Source organism: Engraulis encrasicolus, chromosome 16 (genome assembly GCF_034702125.1).
Source record: "Engraulis encrasicolus isolate BLACKSEA-1 chromosome 16, IST_EnEncr_1.0, whole genome shotgun sequence".
NCBI classification, from domain to species: Eukaryota; Metazoa; Chordata; class Actinopteri; order Clupeiformes; family Engraulidae; genus Engraulis; species Engraulis encrasicolus.
Window position 1 is genome coordinate 31,292,177 of NC_085872.1, and position 26,099 is coordinate 31,318,275.

Here is a 26,099-nt window from a genome sequence, read left to right on the forward strand (position 1 = left end):
GGTTTTCGGCTATTCCCTTCCATCACTTCTTCCATTATATGACGGCAATACCCTCTTTCATAAATGTCCCCCCTCATGACAAAACAAGATAAAATTGGGCTCTTTTTACTTTCACAAGCATACACATCAATAAACTGTATTGCACCTGCACATCATTCAAGAACAAGAATTTGCACAGGGGTATATGCAGGAAATATTGTATTGACCTACCACTCACTGTTCCTCAAAGTCTGTGGATGAAACAAAAATAATTATCATTTAGTAAAGAATAATCAAATAAAATGCCTAAGAGTCATTACTCCTACTAAATAAAAGAAGGCAAACGCATGCATAACTAATTCAGTTAATATTGTTCCGGTTTAAAATTCAGATACGAGGAGAATGATGTTATAGTAACTGATAATTGAACTACTTTTCAGTTTAGGTACGGCATGCTGCCTATGTTTTATAACAGCAAACACCATTTCACGGTAACTTACTTTATATTGAAGGAGATACAATGAGATAGATATAGTGCTCGATGTACAGTACTGTAACAATGTCACACTTTCTTACTCAATATCTTTTAATATTCATTTAGGAAATGTGACAATTTAGTCAACACATAAAAGATAATGACCCCTAAATTACTGTTCTGTGCCTTTTTTTAACAATAATATTGCACACAGTATGACAATGTACCAAACATGCTACAACAACATGTAATATGCTACAACACGCATACTGTATCTATTAGAAGTAATGGGTGAATGTTACCTCCAGAAACAACAGTGGGTTTTGGATGGCCATGGCCTGTTGCAAGTCCTCCTGTGCTTCCTCTAGCCTCGCACGTAGCTTCATCAGCCTCTCCGACTTGTGCTTGAGGTCCATGCCCTGCTGCACCAAGTCCACGGAGAATCTGTTTTGCCAAGCTCTCTCCTCAAAGTCAAGGAATAGTTTGATCCTCCTGAGAAAGGATGTGAAGGCCTCCTGTTGACTTTCAAGGTTTTTCTGCAAGGAAGACAAAGACTGATGCTTCTCAGTTCATACAAAGGCTCCTGACCACTTTGGCGAGGTCCAGGGCAAAATTGTTTGAAAGGGTGCCCCCCTCCCCACTACATGCAATGTAATGGGAACTAAATTCTGAACCTCCCCACTCCCTGGGCCTGGGACAGCCTACCAGATTGTCCCCTTGTTGATGGGCCTGGTTCTTATGCCCATCACAGGATAGGCCTACACAGTTCTACAATTAAATTCTGATAACAAAATATAGATTGGGTGTTGGTTACCCATATACCTTAGAGCTGGCCGATGTGTCCACAATTTGTGACATACATTCATTGATCTCTTCCAAACTTCCCCTTACTCCAGAAAGCTTCACTTGACAAGTCTCCTACGAACAGCAACCAGGGAAATGCCAAACAGTGTCAGTTTACATGAAGAAAAAGTTCAGCAACCGGTAACACCACAAAAACAAAAATGATAATAACAACAATAAATAATTTACCTCAAGATATTGTGTTGCATCTGACAGTTTGATGACACTGTGCCCCTCTGTGTGTTTAGCCTCTGAGGGCAGCATACAGTAAACACACAGGGCAGTGTGGTCTGTTTGGCAGTACAGCTCAAGCTCCTTTCCATGCGCTTTGCACAGTTTGTTTATGTTTGATGTCGGATTCACAAGTACGTGCTGTCGAAGCGTGCCGCTCTCAAAGTGTGGCATAATATGTAGCGTGCAGTACGATTCCTCACAATTCAGACAAGATTTCTCGGCAGGAAGTTTCTGTTGGCCCTTGCACACACTGCAGACATGGCTGGTTGGTCTTTTGCTGTGGTATTTTTCGAGGATGTTGTGGAGCACAATGTTCTTCTTTAGGTCCATTCCAATATTGCAAGGTGCCAAGCACAGTGGACACGTATAATGCTGTGATGATGCTCCATTCGTCCTGTGTGAATGCTTCAACTGATTCACGCATTCTTCACAATAGTTGTGTCCACATGGCAAAGTCACCGGTTCCACAAAAATGTCCCGACAAACTGCACAGATTAGTTCCTCATCCAGAGACAAGTCCTGGGCCATTGTTAACGAACGAAAGGTAGGGGAGAATACACCAGACACTTATAGTATGTCCATGGGCTACACCCTTTCATGACGTGACAACATGCAGAAAATAGCTCAGGAGCCTAAGGGCCTCTTTCCGGCCCCTTGCTAAATAAAGCATAGTGATAAGATTGTTCTGCCTTATAAATTCCCTGTGTTTGTGTGTCCTTCTTTCATTTCTTGGGATGACTATCAGACCAAACTTGTAAGAGTAAATAAAATAAAGCTTTGCTGATTGATCACAGTCATCAGAAAAGTTGGTTTGTTGTATTCCCGGATGAATGTAGACCCATGAGGCTACAACACAGCTGACTTACACTCTTACACATCAGCAGCAGTGGCGGAACAATTGCACACAGGGCCCCAGGACAAGTCCCTGAAAGGGCCCCCCATACGACTTGCCATGTGTCACAATACGGCCCCCACCACCAATACAGAAGGGCCCTACTTACGGTATAATTTTCATGTGAATTTATATTTAAGTAAAATGTAAAACTATACATTTTTACATCAGATAGGCTCTATCACAAACACAGTGAGCTTTCTGTGGCCTAAAACTTTTTTTTTTTCAAAATTGGTATGTTTGAAAACAGTTAGGCCTCCTGATTTTTATTTTACTTTTCTCATTTCTCAATACAGCATCTAGCTACTTGAAGTTCAACAAGGAGTATAGGCATATCTAATCTACTGTAGGCTAGGCTATCTATAGGCCCCTATATCTATCTATCTAGCACTTCGTCCACCATTGATTAAAGTGCCCTATTTAGAATATAGGCTGTGATTTTGAGATAAAAGTGACCACCATATTTGAATACATGATACATTAGGAATGCATGGAAGTTCAACAGTGTTATGGCCAGGCTGAAGATGTAGTCCCTCATTTTGGATAATCATAAATAAACGGGCCGTTGGGGCCCATAGCCTACAGGCAGGGCCGGATTAAGATGGCCTGGGGCCCCTAGGCTACAGGTTGCTGGGGGGCCCCTGGGAGGCAAATTTCATGACAAATTGACATAGACAGTGTCATAATTATGAGCTAGGAATTAAGGACAGCATCCCTACCAACTGTACCAAAGACAAAAGATGACATTTTCAATACTGCATTTTGTCACAATTCTGCAATTTTGGCCAGTCAGGGGCCCCCTGGTAGGTGGGGGCCCCTAGGCTGCAGCCATATCTAGCCTGTTGGTCCTGCCGACAGGGGGCATAGGTCCAAGGGGCCAAGACAAATAGAACCCATTCCATCCCCTTCCCCAAATCACATACAAGCCAGCCAGCTAACCTGATGCATGTTAACCTTTATGAAGTAAAACATGCAACAATAATAGGTCTATGCATGGACCTCACAGGGAAAGTGCATGCCCACCTCCTAATTCTGCTGTGCAACTGTGTCCAGGGCATTTATAGTCACTTGGAGAAAGCCACACAACAGTGGAGCACTGTGTCATTTTGTAGCGCGCAGGCACGTTTATTCCACTGTTTCTTTGTGTCATACATTATATAACGCTAGCTTTAAAATAAAATTGAGCATCTCTTCCCTTGAATAGAAAGGTTAATTACAATGTGTTTTACGAGAGAGCGTCCCTGCCAACACCTACCAACCAGCTTTGTTTACATTTGCTCAGTGACGTTTCCGTAACAGCCAATTACCGCTGAGAGTGGAAGAGGAAGCGTTTGAAATCATCCAGTGAAAATGTACAACGTCACACGGCACAGCTACAGACGAGGTTTGTCTCAGAGTCTCTCCTAAATGAAGAAGAGAAGGTTGGATTCAACGAACGCATTTAAATTACACCGTCTTCAGTGAGAACACTTTAAAGCTACTGTATTTATTCGTATTCATTACTTTGTATATCCTTATCATGTGCATCGTTGAGAAAGGCTTTTTAGCAAGCTAGCTTGAACTTCAAACTGGAGTAGGTGCATGACAGCCAGCTAGTGAACTAGTTCAGTGGTCTTGTTTTTTTGTGTCCACACTGTTTTGACGATAATGCAAGCGAGCGAGTTGAGTGAACCTTTACATTTAGTCGTTTATGGTGCATTCAACATGACTTTACATGAGATAGACTACTTCATTGACGCGTGCAGTAGCCTAGTCCCAAGAAGCTGATAAGCCTGTGTGATCCCTCAGGTTAAAATAAAACCACCTGTCATTTGATCCCTTCAGCAGGTAGCCTAGACATGCATCTTGTAACCTAGTACTGTATTTATTCATTGTGTTAGAATATTGTGCCATACCCTATATCTATGTTTTGTATCCTGCACAGCATTTATTGTTTGACTAGGATATTCCTGTGAAGATGCCAAAGTAAGAACTGGTGAATTGATCTACTGTATTCTGCAATAGCCTTTATAACCTATAGGGTCTCACTTTCAGAAGAAACCCAGAAGGCCACACACACGCCAGCCCAGCCAAAAATGATGGCTGACTTTCAGGACAATGGTGACGAAAGCAGCTATGAGGTGAGACAAACACAGCTACACAGCCCATTTCCTCAAAATAATTACCAATGAGATTAAACTCTCCTCTGTGGAAGCAATGCACGTCTGTGTCAAGTCCCCACTGTCTTTACTCTGTTAAAGGTCCCCGGGATGGTGAGGCCCCTGTCTACTGAGGACGCATTCCGTGAGTCGTCGCTGTATTCCAGGGGTACCAGAGATGACCTGCCATTGAGCCCTGGCGACATGGATGGGGCCTTTGAAAGTGACTGTGAAAGCAGAGGACACCGGTCGTACTACAGCAGACACACGGAGGAGAAGAGGACGGGGTCAGTGAGAATACCTGCTTTCTCTGCATCATAAAAAGCGGAGGCAGCAATTCACTCCATCTCTCTACATTGAATTTACATTGGGTGTATTCATACATTTGAAAAACAATGAATACATCCAAGGTCCAACCATTGACCAATTGAATTAATTGAATTGACCAATTGAAACCGATTGATTAATTCTTTCACAGAATAACTGAATTTATTTAATGTGCCGTCTACTCTATCAACAGCTATGACGGTTTTGGTTCTACGGACAAAGGTCTTCTGCTGAAAACTCTCTTTGATGCCGAATCTGCTGCCAATTCAGCTGCCATTCAGTTGGTGTCTTTTAAGGACATCTTGGATGAAGACTTTGCGGTTTGTGAGATTTTTGCCAATAAGTAATTGACCAGTCATGGTTCCAGGGGACCAATAAGTTATGTTCTCATATACAAAATTATACTATGATTGTGAAAAGGCAAGTTAGTATCACTTTTTCGTTTCATGGGTGTGAGATTCATGATGTTGTACATTCACAGGTTTCCCTGAATAAAAAGCTATATGCAGCTTTAAGATATTGCACATCTAATAAGCACCTTTACTCAATAATAGAATATAGAATATCTTTTTATTTGTGTTGTGTCAAATACAACAAAATTGAGCATTCCTTGTTGATTGAAACAATAAATAGTGAAAACAAAAAGGTTAGAAAAGTACTTAAAGATTCTAATTAGAATGGAATGGATGAAAAAGGCTTTTGGATAAGGCATGCACGATATTCAGTCTTCAAAAAGTGGTTGATTTGCTGAACTGAACTCTTTCATTTGACTACCATGATGTGGATGTATGATGATCTTCAAATAGACCGCATTTTAAATGTTCCACTTTCCCCATGCAGGACTCAAGGTGCTCCAGTGACATGCGCCTGTCCAGACAGAAAGGTCTTTTATTGGATAAGCTGGAGGTCTTCAAGCGCATCAACAAGTCTGTCCGCCAGCAGCTGAAAGAGCTGCAGGAACAGGAGGTATAAGCTGCCACATTTCTCACCGCGCCATTTTAAGCACCCAATTATGCAAACAAACATTTGCATTGCATCTGATGAATTTATGTTATTTCAGGCATGTCGGCTCGAGACAGACAGACAAATTGATTTATTACTAAAGAGGCTAACACAGACGGAGAGTGAAAATCAGGTGTGTATTGTGTGGGTGTGGGAAAGAGATGTGTATCGTTTTTTGGAAAACTAACTGCTATCATCCCAATGTAAAACTGTACCCTCTCTTGACATTCTAGCGATTGAAATCCAGTCTGAGTGAAAAAGAGAGAAGGGTTGATGAACTCATGTCTTTGCGGAAAAAAGAAATGGTACGTGTACAGATTATACTGATCTTAATTCAGACTAATATCTAATACACTGCATTCCACATTATTACACAAATGACATTTCCCCAAATAATCAATATGTATGACAGTCGTCATAATTTTCAAGTCATCAGCCATTAGAGTACAATTAAAAAGTTTTTGAATGAACCTTCCAATGATAACGGAATTTTTTAAAATAATAAAAAATCTAAAATTCCCAAAATGCTCTGTTCCACATTATTATGCAAAACAGTTTTGTAGTGTTATAATCCAAATTTCTTTCTTTTTTCCCATTTACATCAATACTGTTGGCATTTGGTACCTTCTAAATTATATTTCAATGTTCAAAACTTGGCTATAAGCTGTAACTGGAATGCTGCATTTAACATTGAAGTCAATGGCAGGACATTGTATGGGAGTTATGGAAGCCCAGATATCCTTGATGCTTTGCTCTCAGCTGTTTTTGTTTGTTTGGTCTGGTGACCCACACTTCACTCTTCAATGTACCCGTAGATTTCCATACCATGTTTAGGTGATTTGGTGGTTATGGGCTTTCTAATTTACCAGACATAACATCCCATTCATTTTCAATGGGGTTTTATGTCTGGTGAGTAAGAATGTCGATACCACAACAGTATTGATGTAAATGGGGAAAAAAGAAAGAAATTTGGATTACAACACTACAAAACTGTTTTGCATAATAAGTTGGAACAGAGCATTTTGGAAATTTTAAGTTTTTCATTATTTTAAAAAATACCGTTATCATTGGAAGGTTCATTCAAAAAACATTTTAATTGTACTCTAATGGCTGATGACTTGAAAATTATGACGACTGTCATACATATTGATTATTTGGGGAAATGTCATTGGGTAATAATGTGGAATGCGGTGTAATAACATATTATGAAGTAGATGTAAGATGTATACTATGTAAGCTTCATTGTCATTGACATCTAAGTGAAGTGATGAGGTTACTGTCACCAGAACTGACCTATGCCTTTATTAACTGCACCCCATCAGGAGAACACTGAATCTGTGGTGCAGCAGTCGAGATCGGTGGAATCCACTCGTGCACACCTGCAAAACCAGCTTCGCAACAAGGAGGCAGACAACAACCGCTTGACCGTCCAGCTCAGGGTAGGCTGCGCCTTGTGCGGCATTCTTCTACCACTTTCATTGCTCTTCTGGAGGCAGATTATAATGTTAGGATTACGCTTAGATTAGACACTACTTGAACACTTAACATTATTGGTGTAACAGTATACAAAAATCATGGTTCGGTACGTACCTCGGTTTTGGGGTCACAGTTCGGTACAGTATAAGGGAACAAAATGTGGAAAAAACATTTTCTTCCTCAGCACGTTCTTTATTTCACCAAAATATTGTCAAAATACAACCGAAAAAAAGGAAAATACATTCAAACTGCTACTTTGGGTTAGAGACTTCATCAGTGTAAGAAATAGCACTTTTCTCAAGGCGTCACAAAGAACAAGCCTCTACGCCTGTTTTTTTCTGCATGAGCCTCTGCATATAGTGGCAGCATACAGTAAAATATCAACAGAGCAGCCCGTTTCTCGAATTCATTTTCTCATTAGTAATCGGGTAGTTGAATGGGAAAAAGTCCCCCAAAGGTTGTTGTAACTAGGCTGACAGTGGGGAAACTAAGTGTAACTAAGGCACATCCTCTGGCATAATGGGTGTAGAGCCTGTGACTATGCAGTTGAGAAATGTAGCAACTGTGGTTGACTTTGAGGAAGTCGCACCTAGGGTATCTCCTGAGGAGAGAGCTGATGTACGTAGCTTTCAAATGTATGTTGCATGAATGTGAATGTTTACATTCCAATTGATTATCACTGAACTGTGTCATGGCGTATAACCACGAAGTTTAATTCATTTCAACTATGTTTTTCTATGTTTTTTCACCCAAATCACTTTGCTGTGAGAGAGCTTGCTCCGTTCACCCAGCTTGATTGACTATCCATAGATAGATAATGACTTCCAGCACTCTGTTGGTCGCTGTGCTCACTTTTGATGTGAACTTGCAGTGAGATATTCGGACCATCCATGTTCCCTCTCAGGGTCTGGAGAAGACTCTCACAGAGCAGAAGCTGGAGATTGACGACCTTAGGAGTCAGATTGGTACCATGTCAGAAAAGGCATCGCAGGAGAAGGATGCCTTGAAGAAGGCCACCCGAGCCCAGAAACAGAGGGCAGAGAGGTTCGAGGTGGCGGTAGAAAAATGCTACGATCACCTAAGAGACCGGGTACAGTATACGGCTCTTAAGCATTATTTTTTTTAATTACATGATGTGTATCTAATGTTGTGTAACATTTGTTTAGTCATGCATATTTTAAAGGTGCACTGTGTAGGAAATTGTCAAAAAAGGTCTGCAACTATGCTGCTCATTGAAACTGGGTTGCCTAGTATTGCCAAATTTGATCTTTTAATGAAAGTTTGCTAAGTAATAAACTAATATTTTCTAGTATGGCCCAAATACAGTCATTTTTGCAGCTAAAAATGTCTATTTCTGGAAATTCAAAATGACGGACTATGGAGAAGATCCCCCTTTTCATGTATGAAAAGTGCAATTTTCCCAGTCATAATGAATACTTAGAATTTGATGGTGGTAGCAAGTATTCATGAAAAAGGTAACATTAGTGAATGGGTTGCATGAATTCGGGAAATAAAAACTCGGGAATTCGGGAAATAAACAACTAGAAATCTTACACAGTGCGCCTTTAAGTATTTCCTTGGTTTGATGTGATTTGATATTGTTTATTGGCAGAGAACAAGGTTAAAATAAAAAAGTTGCTTATTTACCTTGTACACACATCAAAAAGACAACAGAAAAAGCTCAGTTGATTTGATTTCCATTGTGGTCCTTGAATTAAAATAATCTAAATAATGTAATGCAATAATGTAAATGAAGTTGAGAGTAACATTCACATAGTGTGCTTTCTTGTAATTGTCAAAGATGTAGTCAGTATGTGTGTGGCTTTCAATTTCAATTTCAATTGATTTCAATTGACTTCATCAGGACGTGAAGCTGGCAGAGACGCGTGCAGAGAGAGACATGTGGAAGACCCAGCAGGAGCAGGTTAAAGAGGAGAAGGTGCACCTGGACACGGAGATCGCCATTCTTAAAGAGTGAGAGGCCATCTCTTTTGTAACCAGTCATAAAGGACTCATGGGCAGTTGAGTGCTCTCTCCCTGTCTGTCAGTTTGTTTGTCCGCCCCTCAGGGGCAGGGCGATAAGAGGGGGCAAGCAGGCATTTGCCCCTGGGCCTAGGGCCCTCCTGTATTGGTGGTGGGGGCCCTATTGTGACCATGGCAAGTCGTATGGAGGGCCCTATAAGTGTCTTGTCCTGGGGCCCTATGTGCAATTGTTCTGCCACTGCTGCCTATGGTGTGTGGCGGTTGTCTACAGGGGTTGCCAAACATGCATCACCAAGTGTACCTAGTGTTGGCAAAGGGGGCAGGTTGCCATTTCTGATTTTGTTTTGCTTTGTTATACAGACAAATTGCTGCCCTCACTGCCGAGCTGACCAAGGAGAAGGACTTGGCAAGTGCTGCCAATGACGTTCTGGTGAAGAAAGTTGAGAAACTGAATACTGAAAATGGAGAGCTCGGCCTCGAGAATGCCACACTAAAGGTGAAATAAGCTCAGAACACATATTACACACTTTTGCCCTGCGCTTCTTTTGCTCATGATTGTATTATTGATGTAAAAAATGTGTACAGGCCTCTCTACGTTGTTCCTAAACCTCTTGCCATTCTTGTGTAGGCCTGTATTGCAGAGCTTGATCACAAGTTGGACCACTCTCGCACTGTGTACCAGGACCAAAATGAACGGTCCGAAGAGCAAAAATGTCAGCTAGACCAATACCAAATCCAGGTACATGTGAATTGTGAAATCTGCTTTGATTGTTTTGAGAAAAACAAAAACGTTATTATAATTTATTTATACAGTGCCCTCCATAATTATTGGCACCCCTGGTTGAGATGTGTTAAAAGCCTTAAAATAAATTCAGTGTTTATTGCAGAAGAATACTGTCACACTGAAAATTGTAGGAAAATGTAGCCTTCAACTCAAATTAATTGTAAGAAAAAAAAAAATCCCTGACTAAAAAATTATTATTTTTCATTAAATCACCTGTTCCACAATTATTGGCACCCTTAACAATTCCCAGGAAATAAATATAATTGAAGCATTTCTGTCATTTCTACAGTAGTTTACAAAGTTTACCAGAGTATGTAGGAACATTTAATTAGTAATTCATCACTTCCGGTTTCCCTGGGGTATAAATATGACGTGACACCGAGGCCATTTCTCTTATCCACTCTTAAACATGGGAAAGACAAAGGAACACAGCATACAAGTGAGGCAGATGTGCGTCGACCTTCACAGGTCAGGCAGAGGCTACAAGAAGATTGCCACTCAACTGCCGCTCAACTGCAGCTGCCCATATCCACTGTGAGAGGAATAATTAAGAAGTTCAAAACAACTGGAACAGTGGTAAACAAGCCTGGACGAGGACCCAAGTTTATTTTGCCACCATGCACAGTGAGGAGGATGGTAAGAGAAATCAAAAGATCTCCAAAGCTCACTGTTACAGAATTACACCAAATGGTAGCATCCTGGGGTCACAAAGTCTCCAAATCAACCATCAGGCGCTGTCTACACGCCAACAAGCTGTTTGGGAGGCATGCACGGAGAAAACCTTTCCTCACTCACAATCATAAACGCAAGCGTCTGGAGTTCGCCAAGCGGTATTGGGGCTTCAACTGGGACCGTGTGCTTTGGTCAGATGAGACCAAGATTGAGCTTTTTGGCAACAAACACTCTAAGTGGGTCTGGCGTACCACGAAAGATGCGCATGCTGAAAAGCACCTCATACCCACTGTGAAGTATGGGGGTGGGTCAGTGATGCTGTGGGGCTGTTTCGCTTCCAAAGGCCCTGGGAACCTTGTTAGGGTGCATGGCATCATGAATGCTTTGAAATACCAGGACATTTTAAATCAAAATCTGTTGCCCTCTGCCCGAAAGCTGAAGCTGGGTCGTCACTGGGTCTTTCAGCAAGACAATGACCCTAAACATATGGCCAAATCTACACAGAAATGGTTCACCAGACACAAAATCAAGCTCCTCCCATGGCCATCTCAGTCCCCTGACCTCAACCCCATTGAGAACCTGTGGGGTGAGCTGAAGAGGAGAGTACAGAGGAGAGGACCCAGGTCTCTGGATGATTTAGAGAGATTCTGCAAAGAGGAATGGCTGAAGATCCCTCTTTTTGTCTTTTCCCATCTTGTGAAACATTATAGGAGAAGATTAGGTGCTGTTTTGTTGGCAAAAGGGGGTTGTACAAAATATTAACACCAGGGGTGCTAATAATTGTGACACACATTATTTGATGTCAAATAATTATTTCTTTATGTGGGATTTTTTCCCCACTGAATAAATGCACTTGTATTGAAAGTTGGATTTTTCTCTTTTTTTTCCATTAAGGTCCCATATTATTTAGAAAAAAAATAAAATATTTGGAAGCTAAAAAACACATCTCAACCAGGGGTGCCAATAATTATGGAGGACACTGTATATTAATATATACGTTATTATAGCAGGCTTCACTCCAAACAGATGTTTCTTCAGAGTGCTGTATTATAGTATTATATAATTGAAGACTAAGAAAAAACGTTGCTCAATGCATAAACAACTTTTTATTGGCTACAGAGACGTGTTTCAGCATTCTGTCTTTAGTGTCTTTGAAGGTTTCAAAGGATACCCCAAAGCAATACAGTCAGAGAGAGTAGAGAGAGAGAGGTTCCATTGGCCCATTGTTTCCGGGTTCTATTATTGCAAGGGGGAGGGGGGGAAATCCCCCTATAGGCAGACCTAGGCAGACCTAAGGACTGTTCTATTCATTCTAGGAGCATTATGACACGTTAGGTGCCCATAGCAACCTATTACATTGGCATATCTCTATATACTTAAAGAATCTCTGATACAGTAGGTCTGAAATAATGATGATGATGTAGTGAGCTCTAACACTTCACTTCAAAGAATGCCAGTTTTCATAACTGGCTGTGCCTTTGTGCTTTTGTCTCCTACAGATAGCAGAGTTGCAAACTGAGGTCAATGACCTGAAATTAAAGCTCGAAGATGTCCTGAAGGAAAAAGAGAACATGATTGGGGGAAGAGCTGCTGAGGTTGCCAAGGTAAGCCATGGAAGTGTACAGGTGTACGTTCAGAAGAACACTTCAGTTTTATTATTGATGAAAAAGAGATCTTTGAAGTAATGATGACCAGGGCAGGGAAGGACACTGTGACGCATGTACAGTATCATGTCATTTGTGAGCACACTTGTTTGTGTGTCCCTGATTAGGTGAATTGTTTAATAAGGCACCATACATGTACCATGCAATACAAATATGAAATGTAATCAAGGAATACTTGAAATTATTTAATGATGGAGTTCAATGTTTACAAGAAGATGGCAAGTTTGTAAACTGAAAAACTATTTTATATACAGTATACTGTATATAACACGAATGATTCCCACTGGAGCTTAAATCCATGCCCAGTTTGTGTCACAGCTTGAGATGGCACCACCAAAGCCTAATGTGATTAATGAGCATTAGGCAGCAGGCACCTGCAGACTTCCTCATCCCCAGCCACCTCGGGTGGGCCAGGCAGGATTTTAGAACGATCAAGGATGGAACGAAGAGGTTACCAACCTATTGAGTTGGTAACTGATGAGCAAAATGCTTTCAAGAAACAGGGTCCAGGTCTCATTGCAGCTTTCCTTTGAAAAACGATGTGTTTTCCAAATCGGCCAAATTGTAAAACAATCCTATCACACCTATAGGCTGTGACTTTCTGAAGCTCCTTTAAATTCACTGGTGTTATATGAAACATAGACTTGCTTGTCCTTTATATGGAAAGAGCAGCAGTGTAGCGTGATGGAGCATACATAAATTCACGTCATACATGCACTCACAACAAAACACGGGCAACCATCTCCATCACCGCGACACAACCTTAGGGGTGTTAAGGAAATGAGGAATCATTCTATCAGATGATTTATTCGTTAACTTAACCTGGTTTACTCCTGAACCAGCTTCTTAGTGTAGGCCCCCTGACAGCAAGTGAGCTTTGTCCATCTGCGTTTGTCCTGTCCTGGGGACTACACTAGAAAGCTGGTTCAAGAGGAAACCATGAAACCATGAAGCCACTTCAAGAACATGAGGACTCCAGGCTCTTCTAATAGATGATTTACCTTGTAACTTAACTTGTGAAGGAGGTAACCAACGCACACCAGAGGTTTCGAGGTGCAGGTAGCGGGTGCAAGATCAATTTTGTAGAAGAAGATACCGCACACTCTTGTCCATCGTGCTGCAATTTATTTACAAAACAACGTTTCGGCCCGTCTGGCCTTTCTCAAGTTTTGAGAAAGAAACTTGAGAAAGGCCAGATGGGCCGAAACGTTTTGTAAATAAATTGCAGCACGATGGACAAGAGTGTGCAGTATCTTCTTACACAAAATTTACCTCTTAACTTAACCTGCGTTACACTTGAACCAGCTTTGTAGTATAGGCCCCTGTCCTGTCCTGGCGCGTGTACTGTAACGTGTTGTTGTGGCCCCAGGCACGGGAGCACCTGGAGGGCCGCGTGCTGGAGCTGGAGATCTGCCCCGAGCTGCTGAGCACCACGGCACTCCAGCTGCAGGACAGCCAGGACAACCTGCGGCGCTCTGAGAGGAAGTGCGTGGAGAAGGCCGAGGCCCTCCGCCAGCAGCAGCTGAAGGTGTGCCGAGCTGGACTGCACCGTGTTGTGCAGTGCCATACCGCGCCGTGATTTGTGTTGTGACGTGTGGCCCAGGGTGGTCTGTCAATCCGTTCTGGGGTTCAGAAACTAAAAAAATCAACTCTGCCACGCATTTGATCCAACCTAGCTCGTAGCCCCTTAATGCGCGCTGTACCTCCAGTGGCACGCTGTAATAGCCATTGAAATGTAACTACCACAGCACTACAATACTATGACACAACACAGACCCTTTAGTAATGCACCACGACTTGGTCATTACCATACTGGTAACAACAAATGTATGAAGCCGCGTCTTAAGGGGTTTTTAATCAGCTGTTTGTAATGAGTACTCAAGCCAGGTAGACCACAGTTACCGTACTCCATGAAGTCACCTGTGCTGTAAACAAAAAGTGGCAGAGGTTTTTTTGTTACTTCTGAACCAGATGTTTTGTCGCCCCTCGCACATGCACCGCATCTTCAGCATGGATGCAAACTAATCCACAATGTAGTCTACAGAGTGGAACAGTGACCCCATGTGGTATTTGATGGTATTGTCACTGCTGTTTGGCGTAGTTGTGGCTGTAGAGATTTTTTTTGTTGGATGTTGTCACATCCACAAGGTGGCAGTCAAATCCTGTTTGACTATTCTGCCTTGTGTCTATGTCTAGTGGCTGCGTTTTAAGACTCTGGTCGTGGTGTGCTGTGATAGGCCTGCGTAGGTTTGCTGTGCCCTGCCGTCTCGTGATTTGAGTTGCCGCTGCATGTCTGTCACCATCTGTGGTAGATATCCTTCTTAGTGACTCGTCTGAGTCATAGCTCTGCACTAAGTGTGATTTCTTCCTCCTTTTCGCTTTGTTTTTCGTGTGTGTGTGTGTTTGAGTGTGTGTGTGTGTGTGTGTGTCTTGTGTGTGTGTGTGTGCACCTTTTGTATCCATTAACCATATGATTTTCTTCTTGGACAATCTCAAATATTTATTTTGTAGGCTGACCAACAGCAGCAGAAACTGAGGTCCTCTGTCGAGATGAAGGATTCAATTAATGAGGCAAACAGTCAGCTACAGGAGAAAGTGGAGTTGCTTCAGAAGTGGGTACCAATAAAGTGCTTCCTATTTTTAGACACGTTTTTAATCACGGGTAATCAATCATTCTCAGACTGAGACGCGCACACTGACTAGGCCTTTCCGTAAGCAAAGCAGGCAATACCCATATGCTATTATCAGATGCACGCGCTGTGAAGACTAGCAAATAAAACACGTGGACACACAGTAGAAGGATTAGTAGAAGTAGACACACTCACTTACTTGCATGCACAAATGATCAAAAAAAAAATCTTCTTGTCTTTCTCTGTGTTAGTGTGGGTGTGTATGCAATTGCTATCGTGTGCTTAAGTTTGGGTACAAGCAAGCATGTTGTACCGGTATACGCAAGTGTGTGAGTGTGCATATACTGTATATGGTATGAGCATGTGTGTCTGTATAAGCAGGTGTCTGAGTGTGCATATACTGTATATGGTATGAGCATGTGTGTCTGTATACGCAAGTGTGTGAGTGTGCATATACTGTATATGGTATGAGCATGTGTGTCTGTATAAGCAGGTGTCTGAGTGTGCTGTACATCCTTATTATATGCATGTTAGATATACAGTATGTGTGGGTTTTTTGCTTGTGTATAAGCGGCCGAGTACTAAGAAAAGTGCTTTATAAAACATGTACCATTATCATCATCATTTGTTGTTGTTGTTGTTGTGTTTGACTTGTGTTTGTGGTGTTGTGGCCAGGCGTATGGAGGAGGCCCATGCAGAGAACAGGGAGCTGGTGCACCGGCTGGCAGCCCAGGAGGAGGCCCTGCACTACAGCGGCCGGCAGCTGGACCAGCGCTCCGCAGAGGGCCAGGCACTCAGCCGCCAGCTGGAGACCGCACTCACCGACGTCAAGATGCAGGTGGCTTACAATTACTGAGTGATGAGGATGAGGACGATGATGATGATGATGATGATGATGACTATAATAGCAATACTATTACTACTGCTACTTAATAATAATAATAATAATAATAATAATGATAATAATAATAATAATAATTGCATGAACACCTCAGACCTGACACGATCCACAATGGCACTGTAAGTAATTGACTTAGTATAGAGCAGCTAGCGTCAAAAGCCCACAAAAAAAATTGGGTGACAGGAGATCGGAGTGACCGGTTGCAGTTGAACTTCAGTGGACATTATGATAATAAACTTTGATGCCGTTCTGAGACAGACACAGCAAGCAACCGGAATGTCTGAATGATTGCATTCTGTCTTACTCTGTCACTTTTGCCGCTTGTGTCTTCCTCACTGAAACTAGTCCAGCAACTGACTTTTGTCTCTTTCGGTGTGTTGGTACAATAGCCATAATAGGCCCTACCATGGCGCAAATGGTAGGGCACTCGTTTGCTATTCGGCCAACCCAGCCCGGGTCCTTTGCCGACCCTTCCCCATTTCTCTCTGCCCACTCACTTCCTGTCACTACATTTACTCTCCTGTCAAATAAAGGCAATAAAAAGCGCCCCCCCCAAACAAGTAATAGCCATAATAATGAACATGGGTAGGGATTCTCTTGCCATCTTGAAAGTGTTGGCCTCCAAAAGTGAATCAGTTATGTACCTCTTAAAAAAAGAATCTGGCGGAAATCCATCTAAAACTTAGTGTGCAAACAGAATTTGTGATGCATGAACTGACAGACTCCTGGACTCATGCATGCTATGCTGCCAGACATTCAGCAGCAGCCAAGTTTGTTCTCTGTCCTTGAAAGTCCTTATTATTATTCCCAACATTTTGTTTTTTAAATCTGTGGAGTGAAGAAAGCATTTTGCCTAGCGCTTCATCAGGTTTGCTCTTTTGTCCTCGGTCTTTGTTGTTCTAAGGTGTCCAAAGTTAAAGAGAAGACCTCAGCCAGAGAAGTGTCTCTGCAGGCCAGGATTCAGGAGCTGGAGGCAGAGAGAAGCAGGAAGGAGCAGGAGCTGAAGCAACTCAAGCAAAGCAAGATATCGGTGAGTTTGGCCTGATGTACGGGTTGGGGTATATTCTAGATTCCAAGACGCGTACCATATTTTTGGCCCACCATGTGTATAGTGTGTGTATACAGTGTGTAGACATTTTTACTATCATTGCTATCAGTGTGACCTCCCAAACATCTATCTTTGAGTGTGTGGTATGCCCACATGGTGTAGTTACAAGAACTACAGTACATTCCTTTCACATGATGTTCACATGACCTATGTGGAACTCATTGGTTAACATATTTGTAACTTTTACAGGGGTACATCGATTTTTATGTCGTTCATACTGTATTTCTTTTCTATCGTAGAGCGAGAAGCAGTTTGAGCAGCGTCTCAAAGACCTGCAGCTCAGCCTGGACCAGTCCGAGAGCCACAAGCAAAGCATTCAGAACTACGTGGACTTCCTCAAGAGCTCCTATTCCACCATGTTTGATGAGGGCTTGACACCAAGCTTTGGGTCATCCTATTTTTTAAAGTAATGATTCTATGTCTGTAGTCTGTATTTTGCACAGTATATGAGCCACTTCAGAAATAAGACTGAAATGTTTCGTGACCTTTTGCAAAAGTATGAGTCATGGCAATTTACTATTGTGGAACAAAATGGTGTGTGTGTGTGTGTGTGTGTGTGTGTGTGTGTGTGTGTGTGTGTGTGTGTGTGTGTGTGTGTGTGTGTGTGTGTGTGTGTGTGTGTGTGTGTGTGTGTGTGTGTGTGTGTGTGTGTGTGTGTGGTGCTTTTGCTTTAGAAGTGACTGAAATATTTCAAAAGCTTTGTGAAGTATGTGGCATGGCAAAGTAGTAAGTGGGCGAAAAGTGTGTGCATGCATGTGCATGTACGTGTACATCAAATCATGAAATGCCCCAACATTGCTCTCTGCTTTTGCAGTATTGTTTCTTTGTATTAATATAACTTCCTTGTAAAATCTTCACAAATTTGATCAATGTTAAAGGGAGGCACAATAGGCTTAAATGGGCGTTTTTAACGAAATCAGCGGAAAGTGTGTTTTTAGACTCTTTTGATCAAAACTATTTATGAGAATCATTTGGCAGAATTCTGCAGTTGCCTTTCCACTTTCCCAGATTTGAAATCACTAGTGCAGGTTTGGAGCCTTCCTTTAGCACGGTTTTAGCCTATGTGTCAATACTTTAGCCATGTTCCAACACCAATATAGCCATCCTTTAGCCCATATTTTGGGTGCTTGATGTTCTGGGGAAGTCGAAAGGCAACAGTAGCATTCTTCCAAATTACTTTCCTTACTAGATTTGATCAAATCAGCCTCAAAACAAACTTTGCACTTATTTAGCTAAAAATGCCCATTTACTACAATTCAAAATTCCAAACCTATTGTGCCACCCTTTCACATGAATCAAATTTGTAAGAAATTTCCTAGAAAATTTTTGTAGTGCAAAGGAACAATACCGCGAGAACAGAGTAAGATTTTGCAAAGTTTAAATTTTCAAGGTTCGTCTCACGCACTCTAATGTACGTGTACGCACATACATGACACTACTACTGCTCTAGAGACGGGAGTGAAAGGTTTCAAAAGCTTTTGCAAAAGTATTTTTTTGCAAAGTACTCTCATGGATGAAAGTGTGTGTGTGTGCGTGCGTGCATGTGAACTTTATGCGTGTGTGTATGTGCACTCGCCACTCTTGCTTTAGAAATGAGACTGTGTGTGTGTGTGTGTGTGCGCGCGCATGTGCGTGCGTGCACGTGCGTGCGTGCGTGAGTGTGTTCATGTTTTAATGTTTGCCACTATTTGTCCTTGTCACTGTGACCTATATCAGATATCAGATACATGGTGCTATTTTGCATAAGCGTTACCTGTGACAAATTGCTGTGGTGTGTATTATTTAATAATATAGAAAGAAATATTTATTTATTGAGAAGGATTTTTAAATTATAAAATACACTTGAAGAGAAATCTTTTTGTAGTTTGAGTTTGAGGTTTTTTTTACCCATCAGCACACATTCATTCACATCAACCAGCATATCTTCTGTCTGGCAAACGTGACAGAACGTAAAGATGACACGCTGATTTGAATCGACTGTCGCGTGTGTCCAATAAGCCTTTGCAAGTTAAGCCGTGCTCCACAACGCCTTAGGGATGGTTTTGGTCTGGGCACAATTTCACAAGAAAGTGGTCAGCCTGGTCTTGCACTGTACACATTACAGCTGTTACAGCACAATGCTGTCAGATGTAATGTCACTCTTCACGTTTGACCACACAGCACTGTGAATAACCCACGTCATAGATCCGCATCAGCACAGTACCTGGTATTTCGAAGCAGATAAAAATGGATTGGGTGGCAGTGGCCAGTTCTGTAATCGACAGGAGCTATTGATTTGTCGTCACCCCCATCATTATCACGTAGTCAGGGACGCATAGACAGACAGCTTTGATGTTGTGTAACACTTGTGGCATAAGATAGTGTTTGTGTCCAGTTATTAGAGAAAAGCTGCCCTCTGGAATACACATCTCGTTGTGATTTTACAGTACAGTATTGGGTAGCATGACAAACAGACAGACATTATCTGTTGACCACAAATGGCTCACGTCCAAGATGTCTGGCCACAGCAGACATTGTACAGAAGTTATTAGTGATGCAATGAAAACTCTGTTCCACTGGAAGTGTCTGGCTGTGTTACCTTCCTATACTGTAGTGTACAGCTTTAAATCTGGATTAGTTTTACTTTTTATATGACCTAAATAACATGGTTATTTACATATATCCACAAAATAACTGTGATATAACCGTTGAGATACTAATGTGCATTCTAAAATTAGTTTTTAAAACAACATGTTCCTTTTTTAGAGCGAGCCTGCCAGACCATTACATGTTCTGTGTTACTGTAGTACACAGGCCTCCTCCCACTTCTGTTGGACAGTGCACCCTTGGGTCACATCTGGCTGACGTCTCTGAAACAAAGACCCTTTGTGGAGGCGCAGGCTGGATGGACGCATTGTGATGCTACATGCGTCAAACCCTCTTTTTCCCCCCAAGTCCAGTTGTTGCTTGTGTAAACCATTTCCGACCGTAGACAGTTTGGCACACATACACGCACACGCACACACCCTTGGTGCTGTGAATTCTTTCCGTGTGTAGCCATTTGAGCCTGTGCTGCTTTGCCGCAAAAAGCTGTTCTGGAGCCCTGAAATGGATCGACCCAATTCCTCCATGACATCATCCGGGGAGTTGTGAGAGAGCGCGTTGGATTCCTTATGCTTCCCAGCAGTGGGGTCCGCCGGGGAGCGTTGAGTGTACCAGAGGATATGCTACTGAACTCGTACTGCTCTGTTTTATTCATCAGTGTTTGAGACCGTTCACTTTTTCCAGATGATTTACAATATAAACTGTTGGTCTAACACAATGGACTGTATGAAATGACTTCCACAGCAAGTTTGACCACAAGGCACTCATGTTGATTTCGAACACGTGTTTTACTTGAGTTGTCCGTCAGTAGATGCTTGTTTTTTGTTAGTTTGTTTATTCCACAGTTGTTTCCTCTTGCCAATCATTTCTAGTTCAATCTTTTCACTTTGGAGCCAGACTGTAGTGAATATGCTGTAAGTGGGCCCTGCTATGGCCAACCGGTAGGGCACTCGCCTTCCAATTCGGCTGACCCGGGTTCAATTCCCGGCCCGGGTCGTTTGCCGACCCCTCCCCGTCTCTCTCCCAATTCACTTCCTGTCCACCTCTCACACTGCCCTATCAAATGAAGTCGAAAAAGACCCCAAAAAAGAACATACTGTAAGTGTATGTCACCCTCACTTTGTATAATAATTTATGTTGACCATAAGTGGGCATACAGTGGATTGCAAACTACAGTAGTCACAGTGAACAGCAGCAGGGTGACCTATTTGTCAGTAGGCCACCGGGGCCTGAAATAGCATCATGCCAGGACATGGCTCAGGGTAATGGGGCTTCTAAACATGCCCTGCCCCTTTGGCACCACACTGTATCCTCTGTTGGCCTTTGTTTTTCCAGGGAATGTTTTCCGTCCTTGCTGTTATGTATAATTGCTGTATGATATCTGGCTTCCCTGATTTCTGTCCACAAAGGATGGTTAGGTTTGTATGAAGGATGTGGATGTATTAGACATCTTCCTCTGCAGATATTTATTACAAAAAGTATAAATAGGGCTACCAGAGCCAGTTCCAGGGGTGATTGGTCTGTTCCATTTAGAAAGAGCGCTTTTAGTCAAGCTGTTTTCTCTTACAGAGTCTCTCACACCTGGAACACAATTCCCAGTAAAATTAAAGAACTGCCAACAGTAAACTCATTCAGCAAACAGTTAAAATTGTGGTTATTAGATTCTCAATGCTGTCAAAGTAATTTCCCATAGTTAGGCTACTACTGGCAGCTGTTCTTTAACTTATTTGGGTATTTTATCTTGTAACTGTATTTTGTATTATTTATTTTTTAAACTGTGTGACATATCTTTGACTATAATTTTCCAACTGTGTACTATAACTGTGTATTTTTAGTTTTGTTTTAACCCTGCTTTTTTAAGGAACATCAAACCTGTCAAGGGACAAAAGATGGAAATTAGCCACATGGCTATAATCTTGTGTATTTAGCATTTTTGTTTAAATGCTGGTAATATATGCTGTCCCTTTTTAAATAAATAAACCTGAAACCTGAACCTGAGAAATGGATGGAGGTGGAGTATTAGTGACAGGTTATTGTTATTAATATTATTATTATTATTATTATTTGTTTATTTATTTATTTCCAGAGATGTGGGTATTATTCTGAGTGACTTTGCAATGATAAACTTTCAATTTTATGAGATAAAAAGTCAGAAATCTGCCATCTCGTGTGCGCATCTGTGTGCTTGTGTGTAGGCTATCTCTGTATGTGGGTGTCAGTGTTCCTACGCAGTTCGTCCCCCTCGGGGCCGCGAACTCACCACCTCGTCAACACATCGATTCGGCAATGGGCGACACATTACAAGGCCGCTGAGCTGAAGGTCAGGTCTGATAGCCCAACGCTACCGCACTGTATTGAGGCTCCGGGAGGGAGATTTACTAACGTTCCACGCCACACTCTGCTAGTTGGCCTCCGTTACATCAGGATGACAGTGCAGAGTGCCTGCTGTGTTTGTCCATAAACACAAACGGTTTCCTTCAATGTCAAATTAAGTCCTTACAATGAGCTCTCAACATCACACCTACTCTAACCTTCAGTGCATGTGTATAGGGTGCCTGTAAGCGCTGTTTGGGTGATGCCTGCTGTTTGGACAGAGACAGCCATAACCAAACACCAACGGTTCGGGCCTAGAGTTTGAGCTGACCATATCAGGGTATTGATCTGGTGGTCCTCCATCCACAGCTTGATTGGCAAGCTGAGTGGCTGGAGCACTGTCCTTCTCTTTAAAAAAAACTGTCCTCAGCGTTCATGGGCGTTGTCAGAACAGAGGGAAACATGTTTTGGCCCAAGGTAACTTTGTATGTGACTTCAGAGACACATCATTTGCAACAATGAATTTGTCTGTTTTCAGCCTTGCTGAGGCATCCTCAGATAATCACCTATTCTCTGCCACATTTCACAGCAGGTGCAAGATACTGTGGTTCATAGACCTCCCCAGGTCTCTAGCTAACCATTAGAAGACCAGGTGTTGGATTAGATGTGAAAGTTGGCCAAGGATTGGTGATGATTTGAGGGTGCTTCAGCTTCTGAACGCTGAGGACTGTTTTTTTTAGAAGGACAATGCTCCAGCCACTCAGTTTGGCCAATCAAGCTGTGGATGGAGGACCACCAGATCAATACCCTGATATGGTCAGCCCAAACGCCAGGCCTGAACCCATTGGAAACCTCTGGAATGTGATCAAGAGGAAGCTGGATGGTCACATGCCATCAACCTAAGCTCAGCAACTTGAATTCTTGCACCAGGCCTGAAATAAAGTCATCCAAGAACAATGTGAAGGAGGAACGCATACCAAAATATATGAAAGCTGTGACTACATATCAGGCTTATTCCACCAAATATTGATTTCTGAACTCTTCCCAAGTTAATACATTGCCATTATGTTGTTTTAACGTTAATATCATCTTGTTTTCTTTGCCTTTTCAGGGACTTGGAAACATTGCATCTTATGTGTTATTTTGACCATTTTAAGATTTTCTGCAAATTGTGTTTAACCGGATCCCACCACACTCTCGATTAAAAGGTGCCAAACATAAACAAAAACTGTGTAAAATTGAAAGAAAAATGTCTGCACACTTAAATCCCCTTTGTGTTCTTTTTAATGATAGGGCAAGCTTTCGGTCTACTGACCTTGGAAGTGGAAGGTCAGTAGACCGAAAGCTTGATTTTCTGCAAATAAATGATCTGAATCTTTCGAAATTTGGAGGACATGTTGCCGATGGTTTATAGGATGAACTACCAATGTGTGTTTTACTCAAACACATACCGATCCATAGCAAAATCAGAAAATCTGAAAATTTAGAAGTGGTCTATCAATTTTTGCCGCGGCTGTATACGGTGTATATATATATATATATTTACATATATTTTAGGGCTTGTTGTACCTTTATTTTTGACAGGACAGTGGAGTAGAGACAGGAAATGGGTGTGGGCAAATGAACCGGGCAGGAATTGAACCCAGGCCTCCGGCATAGTAACCCAGTGCCCTACCGGCAGGGTCATAAATAATGTATTTAAACCTGTCACATATACACAGTTGTATGGATGACACCAACTAACCAAATGAGACACAAAACTGCAATTCAGTACCGTTGTTGTTGGCCATGATGCACCGTCATCTGGAGTGAAATAAAAACATCAGGCCAAGGTGTGTGTGTGTGTGTGTGTGTGTGTGTGTGTGTGTGTGTGTGTGTGTGTGTGTGTGTGTGTGTGTGTGTGTGTGTGTGCGCATACGCGTGAGGGTCACAGGCCATGGATAATAATCTGCAATGGAGGTTTGCAGTACTTGTCACACCAGCTGCCGTGATATGATGTCAGATTTAGAATGTTCAGCTGTGCTGACTCAATGCAAAAAGTGAGAAGGCCCTGTCATACCAGCCACACATTTGAATGGTAGTTGTAAGCACATTAATGGAACTTTCATACAGCATTAATGACTCTAAAACTTACACTATGTCGAGAAAAAATTAAATAATAAATAATAGATGTGAGTGTTGACAATTTCATAGGGCCATAGTGCCATGTGTTTCTTGGCAAAGCATGTATTGCAGAGATGGTAAAGGAGTATCCTGCTACTGGTGTGTCTGTATTTGAATAAAATGGCCATGTTTCACTGGTCAGTAATATATTGTTTACATATTTTTGTACACAAAAATAATTAAATGTTTAACGCTTTCATGTATGATGTATATAAATGTACTGTAAAAACATGCCAAACTACTAAAGTGAATAACGTCTGTGGTATCTAACGCTTATAGTATGGTGGGTTGTGGACTTGAAAGTGCTGGCAATGCAAGTGAGCATGATACAAGAGGAAGTGTGCACAGCAAACACAAAGTTTATTGTCAGAACTGATGGTGTTAAAAAGTGGGTGAGGGTGTTAAAAGTTCTGCTTTTGCGTGGGTTGAGGAGTGATGTCTGTTTTCCTGTTGTCATATAGACACACCCTTTCTCACTCTCTGAAACACACACACACACACACACACACACACACACACACACACACACACACACACACACACACACACACACACACACACACACACACACACACACATAGCAGGTGGTACTTTTATACATTTGGTGAGTATATCTTTGTAGATTGTTATAATGGTAATTCAGTTGTGTTTACAACTAAGAAACATGTAGCACAATAAAACTGAGCTGATGTTTTCAGTGAAGAATGTCATTGCTGAACATTAATGTAGGCTACATGTTGTTTTACTTGCAGGTAACTCATTTGAAACAAATAATTGCTTCTTTGTTGTGTCTAGTTTGTGGGTGCAGCGCAACACTTTCCAAGTTTTTTCTTTAAATAATTACACAATAACACCGCCTGTTTCCCATCACACATCTGACTACATCATACAGTTTTCTGTCACATTATTCTCTTGTGCGTTGTTCTTTGATTATTATTATATATTGTATGGGAGGAGGGGGGTGGAGCCTCTGGGTTGGAAGGATGCAGCACAGACATATTTTTTTTCATAAATAATTGTTTATTCACACCACAAAAGCAAAGCACAGGAAAAATAGAAATAAAAATACAAAAATACTCTCATAAATAAATAATTGAAAAAAAAAAACAAATAAAACAATAAAAGGCATTCAAATACACATAGGTGTCTAGGTGGCAGAAATACATTGCTTTCATTTTGCTTTGCATGCCCTTAACCAGCATCGCAGATGTTATCCTGGCAGAATGTCTGAATGCTACAAAATATACAGTCACAAGATAATCTGTTGTTTCTAAACAAACCATACGTGTCATAACAGAAATTTTGGGTTCTTAATGTAACCCAATATATCATGCTTCAATGTGAAGTCAATTCTGTTTAGCTCCAATATGGAGAAATAAGAATCACATGTATTTCGATGTTTGACCAAATTCTTCATGTTCAAAACACCCCATTTCCCTAAACACACACACACACACACACACACACACACACACACCAATGTGAATCAGAGTGGATCACTCGTCAAACTCATGTATGTCATTCTCCAGCCTGTGCATGGGGAGGGGTCCCTCAAACCTCAGCGGGCACTCCGAGGTGCACTTGCAGGACTGGATCATCATCACATCTTTAGAGAAGGTCTCCCCATTGTCACACCTGAAGAGCACAGGCAGCGTTCTCGTCTGCTCTGGAACACAGCATCGTCCATCTAGACAGGAGCCGCAGAACTTTGGCTGGTAGCTTCGGACACTCATGCAACCTGCATGCCTGAGCTTTGTGGGTTCCTTCAGTTTTTCAGTGCGAGTGCATTTCTTCCCTTTCTGAAAATAAAAAAAACAGGCAAAATGCAAAGAGTCAGTTATTGGACCTTGTCATAACTCTACTCCATGTCATAACTCTACTCACTTCTTTTCATCTCTATCAGTTCTCTACATTACTTCTATACTGCTGTAC

At 41.8% G+C, this 26,099-nt stretch overlaps 1 protein-coding gene across 2 annotated transcripts; it reads left to right on the forward strand.

Moving 5' to 3' along the window:
* The first annotated feature begins 3,786 nt into the window (after positions 1-3,786).
* On the forward strand, positions 3,787-18,949 carry LOC134465615 (protein BCAP-like). Of its 2 annotated transcripts, XM_063219380.1 has the most exons (18): positions 3,801-3,883; positions 4,444-4,543; positions 4,664-4,848; positions 5,082-5,208; positions 5,729-5,854; positions 5,949-6,023; positions 6,124-6,195; positions 7,213-7,329; positions 8,271-8,456; positions 9,231-9,340; positions 9,710-9,845; positions 9,978-10,088; positions 12,305-12,409; positions 13,839-13,997; positions 14,981-15,081; positions 15,775-15,937; positions 16,905-17,030; positions 17,348-18,949. In XM_063219380.1, exons 1-18 carry the CDS (start codon positions 3,831-3,833, stop codon positions 17,516-17,518), a joined length of 2,223 nt encoding a protein of 740 aa, XP_063075450.1. In that variant the 5' UTR covers positions 3,801-3,830; the 3' UTR covers positions 17,519-18,949. The 2 variants fall into 2 exon arrangements, with proteins under 2 accessions (XP_063075449.1, XP_063075450.1); XM_063219379.1 differs by lacking the exon at positions 13,839-13,997 and having other exon boundaries at positions 3,787-3,883; positions 4,458-4,543.
* Positions 18,950-26,099: the final 7,150 nt, after the last annotated feature.